This window comes from Quercus lobata, chromosome 12 (genome assembly GCF_001633185.2).
Source record: "Quercus lobata isolate SW786 chromosome 12, ValleyOak3.0 Primary Assembly, whole genome shotgun sequence".
In the NCBI taxonomy this organism is placed as follows: Eukaryota; Viridiplantae; Streptophyta; class Magnoliopsida; order Fagales; family Fagaceae; genus Quercus; species Quercus lobata.
Genome location: NC_044915.1, coordinates 19921830 through 19935293, shown reverse-complemented (window position 1 = coordinate 19935293; position 13464 = coordinate 19921830). Strand labels below are relative to the sequence as shown.

The window sequence follows — 13464 nt, the reverse complement described above, 5'->3', positions numbered from 1 at the left end:
CTCATTCTAAAGTTTTTATAACAATCGTTCTAAATTCCAAATCATCATCATCCATTTCATCATCTATGTAGACATTATATATTTGTATACTAGAACTGCAAAAGACATCAAAATAGAATTCCACACTCAACTATTCAAGTTATACCACTCAGTAACAATTAAAAAGCATGCTAAAAAAAATCAATCAATCAATATACAAATACAAGCATAGCTGATAAAATTATATATAAAAAAAATATTTTAGTAGTATTAGAACATAAATTAGTATTTAATCAATCAAATTTAACAACAATATAGCTTAAAAGGCAACAAAGCCAACATCAAATTCTTCATTTAGAAATGATGAAGCATTCCTTCATTTTGATTACAAGTGAACTAGAAATTAGAAAACATTTGCTTAGATTAACATAATTAAAAAAAAAAAAAAGTCATAATACCATTACAACATGAAAAATTGAAAACTCTCAAAACTTCATCAAAACCAAAAAATTATCCCGTAAAAAAAAAAATAATAATGTTTTTGGTAGGATCGATAAGATCTCATACGATCCTACACATGATCTTAACACTTTTACAATCCTAATGCGATCTTAAACATTTTGATAAGGTAAAATTGTAAAATCGTATGTTCTTACTATCCAAATTGCAATTTTGACAACCAGACTCCCACCTCATTAAATGATTTGCTACTATTAAGTATCTAACTTCTAAAGCACAAATACTAGAGATAAAGCAATTTAAATTTATAAATCTTTCAAGATAGTATGGTATTAATTAATTAAAAAGGTAAGCAAAGCAATACAAAGTTCCATCATAAACCAGGTTCTAATTAATAATCCCATTCACAGCAAAGGCCAAAGCATTAAAATTAATTAAAACATCTAAAATCTTCATCATCTTCTAAAATAAAGTTAACCCACTTTGAGTCTTCAATCTTCATAGGTGCGGCACTCATCTTTCTCCATGTTATCCTTACAGAACTCCTCCAATGGGTCTGACCCTTTCTTCTTGTCACGTGCATGGCTAGCTGCTGCACTCAGCTCCTCCACACCATCCCATGCTGCAACACACTCACCACTTGCTGGGTCATCAGCACAAGTCTCTTGCGCCTCCTTGATGCTCTCAGCTACCTTGTCTGTTATCTTTTCTGGGGCTGCACTCACTGGTCTAACTTGCATGCGACCAGACCCGAGCTGGGTGTGCCTCTTCCATGGGTGGCTCAGCCAAGGGGACTTGATGGTCTGAGCCTTTGGTGAGTCTGCTCCCTTGGCCATGACTCTAGGGGTTGTGAGGTTTAAACTAGCTGCTGCTATTGTTGCCATTGTTGTTGTTTCTTAGTCTGGTTTGGTTTGGTAATTGGCGATGTAGCTGGATTGTTTGGGAGATATGGTAATGTGAAGCTATATGGTAATGTGAAGCTATATTATTGGGATCCGTAATGTTTTATGTGCACACACTTCTTATCATTTCTGAGCCAATCTTAAACCTCCACGTCTGACCAACTTTGAGATATTTCACGAGAAAATATCACTTTTATGTGTTGTAGAAGAAAAGATCACATTTTTCAAAGTCACAATGAGTTCATGGATAATACGTCGCCTGTTATTCTAATAATGTTGTTTGTATTTTTTAGAGATATGTATGAGTGAAAAAAATATAAAAATATGTGTAATGTTGTTTAAAAATTTAAAAGTATTGCTCAAATAACCATACCAAACAGCCCGGTCTTTAAATTTTGGTATTAGAGAATAATCAAGCCCTTGCAAACTGGTGCTTATTTTGGAGCATGTCTAGAAGTTGAACATTTTCATATCACTGGTACGTTTTTTATCTTTGATTAGTAAATTTCGTAGTCCAAATTATTACAACCGGCAAATAGATCTGATGTTATGGAAGTTACAAGAAAACAACACGTTACTTTTTGAAAGGAAAAAGAAATTAAATACATTAACTTTTGAATGAAAACCTTGAATTCACGAGGGATTCCTTAAATTTACAAGGTGATAGGGTTCTGGAATCCACCAGAGAAAAATAGATAAAGTCTGTACTTTTATAAATATGAAAAACTCTATAAAGTTTGTTTTTATCTTTGTTGGTAGATGATTGCATCTTAATGTATTTAGAAACAATAATTTTGTTTAATTTTTTAATACTATATGGATGCTTAGATTTTTTTTTTCTTTATACTTTAACCCCCGCTAACTTAAAACCCTGAGTCCATCCCTATATGTATTAGTCACTTAACTAACTACTACTCTAATTCCAAAAAAAAAAAAAAAAAAAAAAAAAAAAAAAGCCTTTTCGTCCTTATTATATAGATTGTGTGGTGAGAAAATTGTTCAAATCGATATTAAGGGACTTTCTTCGTTTTAGAGGTTTTGACTGCTTGCCTGTCTGTCTCGTTCAACGCCATTAAAAAAGTCTTTTAACCAGTTATCTTCACGCTAGTCGCTAGCTAAAAGTTAAGAACACCTCCAATGCAAGCCAGCCAAATGCTAATTTAATTGGCCACAAAATATTAAGATGAATAATAAATCAAACGTGCTTTTCATGATAAATACCCTCTCGTCTCTTTTAAGTTATTTCTTAAAGACTTAAACGATTACGTAAACTCTTTTTATAAAACAACGTGTGGCGCAATCTCCTCAACATGTCTCGAGGATATTTTTACAGCCCCCATACAATCTGGCGAGACATACATATTAGAAGTTGAAATCAGCTAGCTTTTGACTGAAAACCCTATCTAACTGCTGCCACTACGTTTTCTTTGGAATTGGGAGGTAGCGTCTAGCATCGCTGATGATTCTCTTGCTAAACTATAAAATAGTTTCAATAGGAGGGTGTTAGGTACGCTCGCAAGAATATGAATTTTCAATAAGGGGGTGTTGTGGCGAAAACTCTTGTATGCGCTGGGCACATAAGATACCTTCTCATATTGTAGCTTTGTAGGCCTTATGCCAGCAAGAATATTGATGGATAGAAGGGCTTTGATCGTCTCACACTCTTTTTATATATTATTAGTACAAAAATTATCTCAATAATGAAAATATATGAATTTTGGGATTAAATTACAAATTACACTCGCTACAAGATATAATTTGTAGTGAATTGGAATCGTATTAACTTATTTTTTGAGAAGAAGATACTTGCATTTAAAGAAAAAAAGCAAAACTAGCCAAAATCTGCTACAAGAATAGAGTTGATTGGTGGTGGAACATCCTCCATCTAACATGTTTAGCATGTTTCGCAAGGTTATGAGTAACATAATGACTCTTTTTATGAATATGAGAAAAACAACAAAAAAAAAAAAGAAAAAAAGAAAAAAAAGAATTAGAACAAACTTTAGGCCTGGTAATAAGGTGACCATATGAGGAGAAAGATTCATCTTGATTACAAAGAGCTTTGATGACTTGATAGTTAATTAAATAATTAGTTAAAATGAAAATAAATAAATAAATTTTTATAAAAATTAGCAATCTTGACTAAAATAATATCTAGAAAGGTTTCACAATTTATTATATATAGAGGTTAGATATACATTTTATTATTACTTCAAATATTTGGTCAAATTTGTAGTTCTGTACAATGCTCAAGAACCCCGAAACTTATGTAATCAAACTTTTTTTTTTTTTTTTGAGAGATGTAATCAAACTTTATTAATATGATATAATCAATATAATAAGACAAAATTCTCACCTGTTATAAGATAATATATTTAAATGTTTATTGAAATAAAAAACCAATATATATTGGTCAAAATTTATGTTTAGGTCCTATATTTTAGGTTTTCAATTTAATATAACCTTGTCCTTATGATTATATTGACCAATAAATTATATGGTTGAATTTAATTATTATTTAAAAATATAAATTTTTATAATATTAATTAATTTAATTAATACAATTATGGCTTAAATTCATTAACAAAAAAAATGTGCTAAAGATTAAAGTATACTTGTATTTTGAATGAGTGATGTTATAAAATAAAAAAATTAAAAAAAAAAAAAAAAAAAAAAAACTAGTCCCAAAACACACATATAGTATTTAGCTTTCTTTTTTGATTGACAATATATGACCGCATCTAGGCCCAATACCATAGTCCCAAAGCTAGTCCCATTCATTAACAATACCGCATCTAAGCCCAATCCCATAGTTTAATAGGCTGATATTTCACTCAACTAAATTTTTTTAGTATCCTTCCTTCCTTTCAAAAAAAAAAAAAAAATTTTAGTATTAGCTAAAACCGGAAATCCTTTAAAAAAAATATAAATAAATAAAAGAAAGAAGGAAAATAAAGGAAGCTAAAGACGAAAATAGCCCAGGTGAAAATACAGCCCAAATCAGAAATAATGGACCATCGTTGGCAACTTTTAGGTTGCCTGACTAGCCTGGTGCGGCCTACTCAAGTACCCAACATGTTGAGTCATGTTAACCGGGTAACCCTTTTGCTCTAAATTTTGGTTTGCTCTCAAAGTGCATAGAACTAATGACATAACTGCCTAAAGATTGCCCAAGGGGATGCTTCTTAGGGATGAAAAAAGGTTTCTGTGCCGCTTAATCCATGCTCCACTCTATCTCAAATAAGTAATGAGACGAGGACGAGTTTTGCTCACTCCATGGTTCACTCTAGCTATTTCACCCTTACCTTACCTAAAATGAGTATATATATGTTTTAATTTAATATATATTTAAATTATTTTATATATATAATTTAATATTTTTCTTAGGTAGATAATAACGAGGCTGCCTAAAATTGTCTTTTTAGGGATGATAAAATTTGTATATCTCATGTAATTCATCTTGCTCTGTCTCATATGATTTTTTTTCCTTGTCTTGAACAGGTGACAAGACAGGGATGAGTTTTGCTCACTCCACCCTATCTCACCCCACCATGATCCAAATGGTTATATGTATGTTGTTGACATAATTCAATTTTTGATACAAAATCCAATTATATGTATGCAGGTATTCTATTACTAGGTTTACCAAAAAAAAAAAAAAAAAAAGTATTCTATTACTATTTCTCAAAACACCTACATCATCTCCCTTTTAACACTCTCATGCTTCCTCAAAAAAAAAAAAAGAACCACTCTCATGACTGTCTATCCCCTTTCACTTCCATCTCTAATTCATTAATGTAGAAATCACTTCGTTATGAACGAAAAAATAGTAAAATATTTCCAATCCACTCCACCCCCACTCCCGCACAAGTTTCACTTACCTAGAAAAGGGAACCGGTGTCCTAATTTACCCGTCACTATCCCTATTGCATTTTAATGATATTTTAGCTTTATTATCATACATTGGGCTGTGAAGTTCAAAAGATAACGATATAAAGTTAAATTTATAGATTATAAATGACAAAATTATAATGAAATAGAATATAATATATTTTTTGTTGGTGCAAAACACAATAATAATGAAAATAACACAAATAGAAACTGAATAATACTTCTGAATATTATTAATTTGAGATTATAAAATACACAATACTATTTAGACTGAGGTGCAACACTCGCTCTCTTTAAAGAAATTCAAGCCCTTCGTTGGCTAATCTTTGTAATCGGTGTAGACATTCTCTGACTTCTCTCTCCCAGGATATAATAGCCCAACAAATGTCGTATGGCTAGAACAACTTCTATAAAAAGTGTTTAAGCCCAAAACTCCACCAGAAATAACACCCTTTTTGCTAATAACCTCTTTATTTTTTAGTGTATAAGTACGAAGATCCAAGAGGCTGATTTATTTCCATTATTGACACCTTTTCCCTTCACCTCTCCCTTGAGCACATATTTAGCCCAATATCTGAATCAATATATATTAGCCTATTAATCACTACAATTAAAAATAATAAAATAGTCATTCTCTTTTTCAATGTGAGATTAAACATTTTCACTAACTCTTTATCTTCCATATTAACTCCCACATTTTTGCATTTATGTTATAATATAAATCCATTTTCATTAATTAATATTAAAATGCTCCAACACTTTTTCTAATGTATTTAAGAGTTTATAAAAGAATAAACATTTATTTTGCTAGTTTATCATTTAGCTTTAATTTGACTTTCCTCAATATATGGATATAAGTTAATATTTTACCTTTATTTCATTAAATGAATGAGTGTTCCTCTCACTTATGGGATTATGGGATGAATGCTTAAGAGGGAATATAATACAATGGACATTTCGTTATAATCCTTCAATTTCTTTCAAATAAACTCCCAGATATAGGAATAAATAGAAAATTATTTTATTATTATTTTATGTTCTATTTCTTTATCCATTTTGATGCAATGAATGTGATGGACTGTTTGTGTATGAGTTAGAAACCATGAAAGGGTTGAGTTACTTAGAACACATTGATAGGAAAACACTTAGACTGCGTTTGGTTCGATGTAAATTGAATTCCGAGTGTAAAATGAATGCAGGGGAAAATATTTTCGGGAAAGGAAAATATTTTCAAGTGTTTGGTTGCATTCCAAAAAATGCTTTGGAAAATATTTTCTAGTGTTTGGTTGTGTTCCTGAAAATACTCTAGAAAACCCATTTTTATCATGTTTCTCACATTTTCTTAGGATCCAAACAAATATTATTACAGAGAATCAAAATATATAAACAATCAAAGAAACAAAAATAAATAAATAAAAAATAAAATCCCAAGACCAATCGTGAGAGAAGGACTTCAGTGAGAGAGAGAGAGATCGGTTTGTGGGTTGCTCACACGGTGGGTCGATCTAAAGGTGGCAGCTTGATCTAGGAGTGGGTCTGGTTCGATCTAGGAATGGGTTGCTCACACGGTGGGCAAATCGGCTTAGGGGTGGGTTGCTTATGGCGATCCGATTGGCTCAGGGGTGGGTCGTTCACTGGGTCGATGACGATGAGGAATGGGTCGGTGGAGTGGGATGGGTCTTCTTTCTTTGGGTGTGAGTCCGGCGATGATGTGCTTCAGGTGGGTCTTCTTTCTCTGTACTCTCTCTTCTTGCTCTTTCTCTCTCTCTCTCTCTCTCTCTCTCTCTCTCTCTCTCTCTCTCTTCGGGTGTCTGTGAGTCTGATGAGCTTTGGGTCAAGAATGAGAACGTCGGTGAGCTTTGGGTCGTGATCTCGGTGGCGCGATCTTGCCAGTGCTAGGGTGCGACGAGACCGGCACGATCTCTTCTTGCTGTTTCTCTCTCTCTCTCTCTCTCTCTCTCTCTCTCTCGGTTCTGGTAGGGTGTAATTAGTTTGAAGGTAAAATAGAAGTGAAATTGATTTTACATCGAAATGCTGGATATTTTATGGTCAACGGAAATCATTTTCCATTTGATTGAATTTTCCAGCTGTTCTTAAACACGCCTCGTGGTGTAAAATATTTTTCGGATTTCTTTTACTGCCGAAACAAATGTAGCCTTAGTTCCAAATAGCATACAAATGCTAACAATTCATTCAATTATCAAAATTGATAATATATTACCCAATTCTTCTCCTTAAGGTAGGAGCCTTTCCCTCTCACCCTAGGTGAGTATTTTTTTCCACTGAGTAGCGCCTCCAGGTGGACCCTCACCCCCTTATTCTAATATTTTCTTCTTTGTTGTCTGCTACCTACAACCCTCTGCTACCTACGACCCTCACCCTCTTTTTTTATTATTTTCTTCTCTGTTTTTCTGCTACCTACGACCCTCTACTACACTCACCATACAAAACATCCGTACACACGCCTATCTACTACTCTCATCACACAAACCAACCATACCCCCACCCACCTCTTTGGTACCCACTTGTGTCAGTTGCTTTGGCTCTTTAGCGGCTTGGGATGGACCCTGACATTTTGGAATGAATCACAAGAATCTCTCTGACAGTGGAGGAGGAGGCATATATTGCAATACAAACAAATAGTTGAGACAGAAGCCTTGAGGAGTGCTCTTTAAGCCTCATAGGGCGCTTCCTCATGGATAGGCCCTTCAACTAGAGGATCGCTAAGAACCTTCTTTGGTCAAGTTGGAAGATGGGAAATGACCTCAAGATTATGGATGTTGGCGATGGCCTCTTCCAGTTCAGATTTAAACTTAAAAGCCAGTTGGAGTGGGTTTTGGAGAAGGGCTCATGGAGCTTTGATAACCACCTGTTGTTAGTTCAACGGTGGGAGAAGGGCTTGACAGCCCATAACATTACTTTCCCTATTGTCTTGTTGTAGGTACAAGTTTGGGGAGTGCCTTTTGAGTTGTTCAATGAAGATGCAACGCGAGATATTGGTAAACACATCGAGACTATGATCGAAGTGGATAGTAAGTCGTTTTCTTCCGAACAAGCACGCTTTCTCAGAATAAGAGTAGAGATACCGTTGAACCAACCACTATGTAGAGGGGGACTAGTGGTGAACCCAGAGGGAGATCATTCATGGGTTATGTTCCAATATGAACGTATAGTTGGACTATGCTTCTTCTGTGGCAGACTAGGCCATGAGGAGAAGGCATGCACACAGTTAAACCCCAATGGGGAAGAGAACCCCTATGGAGAATGGATGAAGGTGGGGGGTAGACAGCACCCAATGGAACGAGACCGATATCTAGAAGCCCACTATGACCATCGGAAAAAGCTACCAAGACCACAAGAGTGGTGCCGCAACAAGCTAGGGCAACACCGTTGACCCCGCTAAGCAAGTCTATTCCAGGAAAAAAACCCCATTAATGTGAGGGGCCCACAAAATACTGAAGTTGAGGAAACTAATGATACTCCTTCCACTTTCATCACACCCATGTCGATACCTGATATGGTAAGTACGATGCATGAAAACTTACCAACCTTGGAAGACATTATTCCCATCGAGGCAACTAAGGAGCGGGATGACAGATGTACTTAGAGAGTGCATGATCCTGTGCATGTGCTGACTACACAAGTTCCACAAATACCATACATGTTGGCAACTTGGAAGAAAATCTCACATCCTTAGTACACGGGGATGGAGGTGGGTGCACTATCTCCCATGTCAGCGGTGGGCCAAAAAAGACACTTTGAAGGTGACAAAGAGGAAAATGGCTCTGAAGGAGATTTAGAATACAATAGGGTTAAGTTTTTGGAGAAGACCAATCATAAGCATACTCTAATGGCAGAGGCTGGTGCCCAGCCACGCTGATCACAATGATCATCATGAGCTAGAACTGCCAAGGGCTTGGAAACCGCCAGGCAGTTTAAGTACTTGTCGACCTGGTGAGATCAAAAGGACCCATAGTTTTGTTTCTCATGGAAACTAAACTGTCAATACAAGAAATGATTCCTATCAATGATGAGCTAGGATATCGTTCTATGTTGGTGGTACCAAGCGTGAGATGAAGTGGGGGGCTAGCCTACTATGGAAGGACGAAGTTACAGTAGCTATTTAGACTTATTCCCTTAATCACATTGACTTAAAAATTATGTGTTCTTTACAGGTGGAGTGGTGCTTGACAGGGGTACATGGCCACCCGGAAAAGCAGAGGAAGAAGGAAACTTGGGCTCTGCTAAGGTCTGTAGCATACTATTGCATTACGATCTAGTGGACTTGGGCTACCAGGGATACAGGTATACATGGAGGAATGGGCGGTTTGAGAATGCGTTCGTGGAGGAATGCTTGGATAGAGCTTGTGCGAATCCGAAGTGAAGGGAGATGTTCCCTACTGCCAAAGTTACACATCTAACGGTTTCGTACTCAGACCAGGACTTTATTATCCTGGCAACAGAAATGGCTCAGATGAGGCATAGGTGAAAGAAGAAGCTTCAACATTTTGAAGAAAAGTGGGTGATACATGCCAAGTGTGAAGAACAAATACGAACTTCATAAAATCGATCCCAATCGACTGGAAGCCCAATGTACTGCCTTTTCGAAAAGATTAAGAAATGCTACATGGACTTGGTAAAGTGGAGCAGGGTGTCTTTTGGTAACACGCGAGATCATTTAAATGCCAAGCAACAAGAACTACAATAAATGGTAACGTCAAACTATGGAATTAACCTAGTCATGATAAACTGGACAAAGAGGGAGGTGAACGAGCTCCTACACAAGGAGGAGGTCTTTTGAAGACAACGATCCTGAGCGATATAGCTCCCAGCTGGCAATAAGAATACCAAATTCTTTCACCAGCGTGTGAGTCAGCGAAGGTAGAAAAACCATATTGAATGCATATGAGTGGAGTGTGGCACATTGAGGAAGACAAGGTGGCAGAGATAGCGGTGGATTACTATAAGGCTTTGTTCTTTGCATTGGCACCCACACATATGACTAAAGTGTTGGACACAGTGGACATGGTAGTGACCAACAACATGAGACATGCGTTACTGCTCCTATACACTGAGAATGAGGTGCAGGTGGCACTGTTTCAGATGCACCCATCAAAGTCTCCCGGCCCCGACGGCATGTCATCATACTTCTTCCAAAAATTCTGGCACATCGTCGGTCCTAATGTCACTTCTATAGTCTTATCTATTTTACACTCTAGACAATAATTACAGAAGATAAACTTAGCATACATTGTACTCATACCAAAGAAAAACAAGCTTGAGCACATGGGTGAGTATCGACCTATCAGTTTGGCGAATGTGGTTTCGAGGATGGTGTCTAAAGTCATTGCAAATTGGCTGAAGATGATCCTACCTAAGGTCATATCAGATGCCCAAAGTGCTTTCGTACCTAATAGACTCATCACCGATAATACTACGGTGGTCTTTGAGATGCTATATCGAATGTGGAATCGACGAAGAGGGAAGATTGGGCACATGGCAGTGAAGTTAGATATAATCAAAGCTTATGACTGTGTGGAATGGAGTTTCCTTAGGCAGATTATGCTCAGAATAGGGCTCCCTGAACAGTGGGTGGACATGGCCATGGAGACGATTCAAACATCCTTTTACTCAGTCCTTATCAACGGTGAGCCTAAGGGACATATCACTCCAACCCATGGGATTAAATAAGGTGACCTCCTCTCCCCTTATCTCTTCTTGTTAAGTGCTAAGGGATTATCTTCGAGCCTAAGGGACATATCACTCCAACCCATGGGATTAAATAAGGTGACCCCCTCTCCCCTTATCTCTTCTTGTTAAGTGCTAAGGGATTATCTTCAATGTTGCGAAAAGCAACAGAAATCGGCCACTTGCATGGGATTACGTCATGTAAGGGTGAAGTTCAGATCTCGCATCTCCTTTTTGTCGATGATAGCTTACTTTTCTGTGAAGCCACTTCGGAGAAATGCCACCGCTTGCTCGATATACTGGCCAAATATGAAGGAGCTTCCAACTAAGCCATTAATTGGCAGAAGACATCCTTGTTCTTTAGCCAAAACACCAGGCAAGAAGTAAAGGAGGAAATCTAGAGTATCTTGGGAGCTCAGATTATGACAGAATGCAAGAGGTATCTGGGACTGCCAATGGTGGGAGGAAAGTCCAAAGTAAGTACATTTAAAGAGTTACATGAAAGAGCAACAAAAAGGGTGATGGGATGGAAGGAAAAGCATATCTCTAAAGCGGGGAGGGAGGTGTTGATTAAAACTGTAGCCCAAGCCATTCCCATGTATTCGATGAGCCTTTTCAAAATCCCCAAGACAATTTGTGATGGCATCAACTCAGCTCTGTCTAAGTATTGGTGGGGATAAACCAAAAATGAGAAGAAAATCCATTGGATTAACTGGGGGCGATTGTGTAACTTGAAGAAAAAGGGTGGAATGGGGTTTAGAGATATCCATGCCTTTAATTTGGCAATGTTGGTGAAGCAGGTGTGGAGGCTTATACACGAGACACATTCGCTGTTTTACCGGGTTTACAAGGCACGCTACTTCCCCTCATGCTTTTTCATGGAAGCTGAACTGGGAACAAACCCATCCTTCGTATGGCGTAGCCTTCTACAAGCTCGAGAAATGATTAGGGAAGGGTTAGTATGGCAAATTGGTAACAGACAACATATCAGCATCAACACTCATAAGTGGCTTTTTAGGCCACCCGTGTTCAGGGAAGGGGCTGATCAAAGCTTAAAAGTGGTTGACCTCATTGATACCAATACGAAAGAATGGAATAGGATGTAGGTGCGTGCCATGTTTGCTTGGGGCACAAGCGAAGACATTCTATGGCTTAAACTAGGCAATTTAAGCTCGAGGGACAAGCTGGTCTAGAAGGAGAATAAGGCTAAGGTGTTCTCCATAAAAATGGCCTACCAGGTGGCGCTTCGGTTCCATCACCCACATGCAGGGGAACATTCTTTGGCAACTATGGACCAGAAGATATGGAAGAGGATTTGGTCCATAAACGTTCCTCCTAAGGTTAGGACCTTTGTTTGGCGAGCCTGCTCTCATATCCTCCCGACTAAGGCTAACCTCTTTCATAAGAAGGTGCTAGTAGATCCACTTTGTTCGGCATGTGGTCAGGCTGACGAAACAATGGCCCACATCCTCTGGGAATGCCCATTAGCACGCAACGTTTGGGTGTTAGTATGAGGAAGGATACAAAAAACAAACTCCTCAACAACAAGCTTCTTTCTTCTCACACGACAAATGATGGAGAGACTATCCAAGAAGGAGTTTGAGACGTGGACCATGGTGGCATGGTCACTTTGGAACGCATGTAATAGGATGCACTTTAGAAAGTCACAACCCCATCGCAAAGAGATTCTTAAACAGGCAATAGATTTAATAGAGGAGTATTAGAAACTGATTAAGGACCTTGTACACCAGCAATGGACCTGAGACTCTCATTTCCAGGACCCGTTTTTTATACTTCTTATACTTTGTTTTTTTTCTTCTTTGTTTACCTAGGTCCTCATAGAAGCTGTAGGCCATTATTCATGTTAGTGCATGGTTGTTTGTGTAATACAGCTTTCTCAACCTAGGTTTTTGTGCTTTGTACGTTTTCCACTTTTCATACTTTAATATACTTCTATCTTTGGATGTCAAAAAAAAAAAAAAAAAAAAAAAAACTGATTTACAAAAAACCTTACATTTCTACTACTTATACTAGTTGTTTGGCATTCACAGCCTCTAGGTGGTTGACTAGTATCTAAATTCTATTGACTAATGCTTAAGAAATCATCTAACTAACTAACTAACTAATTAGCTATAACAAGACTATGATATATCTACTTGAAATTGCCCTACATCACATTCCCAAATAAATTGTTGAGTTCTCCTTTTTTATATCTAATTAATGTCGATGATGGGTTGATTGTAGCTTTTTATAATCGATGTTTATGATGTTTGTTAAAATTCTTACCTTCATAGTCTAGTCATGATTTGATTTTGAAAAAAAAGTAATACTACAACCACAAATTATTTCACAATATTTTTACAAATTGTTGATGTGACTAATTTTTTACTGGTTTTCATCTAAACCCACCATTAACATCATTTTTTCATTTATCAATAACCACTCACCACATCACCAATTTGTAAAATTTTTTGTAAAAAAGTTTGTATCTCTAGCATTACTCTTGAAGAAAATATATTAGGTCATTATGGTCCAAAACCCTCCC

General features: G+C 36.9%; 1 protein-coding gene across 1 annotated transcript; it reads right to left on the bottom strand.

The window, feature by feature from the left end:
* Positions 1-736: 736 nt before the first annotated feature.
* LOC115970057 (calvin cycle protein CP12-1, chloroplastic) lies at positions 737-1413 on the bottom strand. Its single transcript, XM_031089724.1, has one exon. It carries the CDS (start codon positions 1320-1322, stop codon positions 930-932), a length of 393 nt encoding a protein of 130 aa, XP_030945584.1. The 5' UTR covers positions 1323-1413; the 3' UTR covers positions 737-929.
* Positions 1414-13464: the final 12051 nt, after the last annotated feature.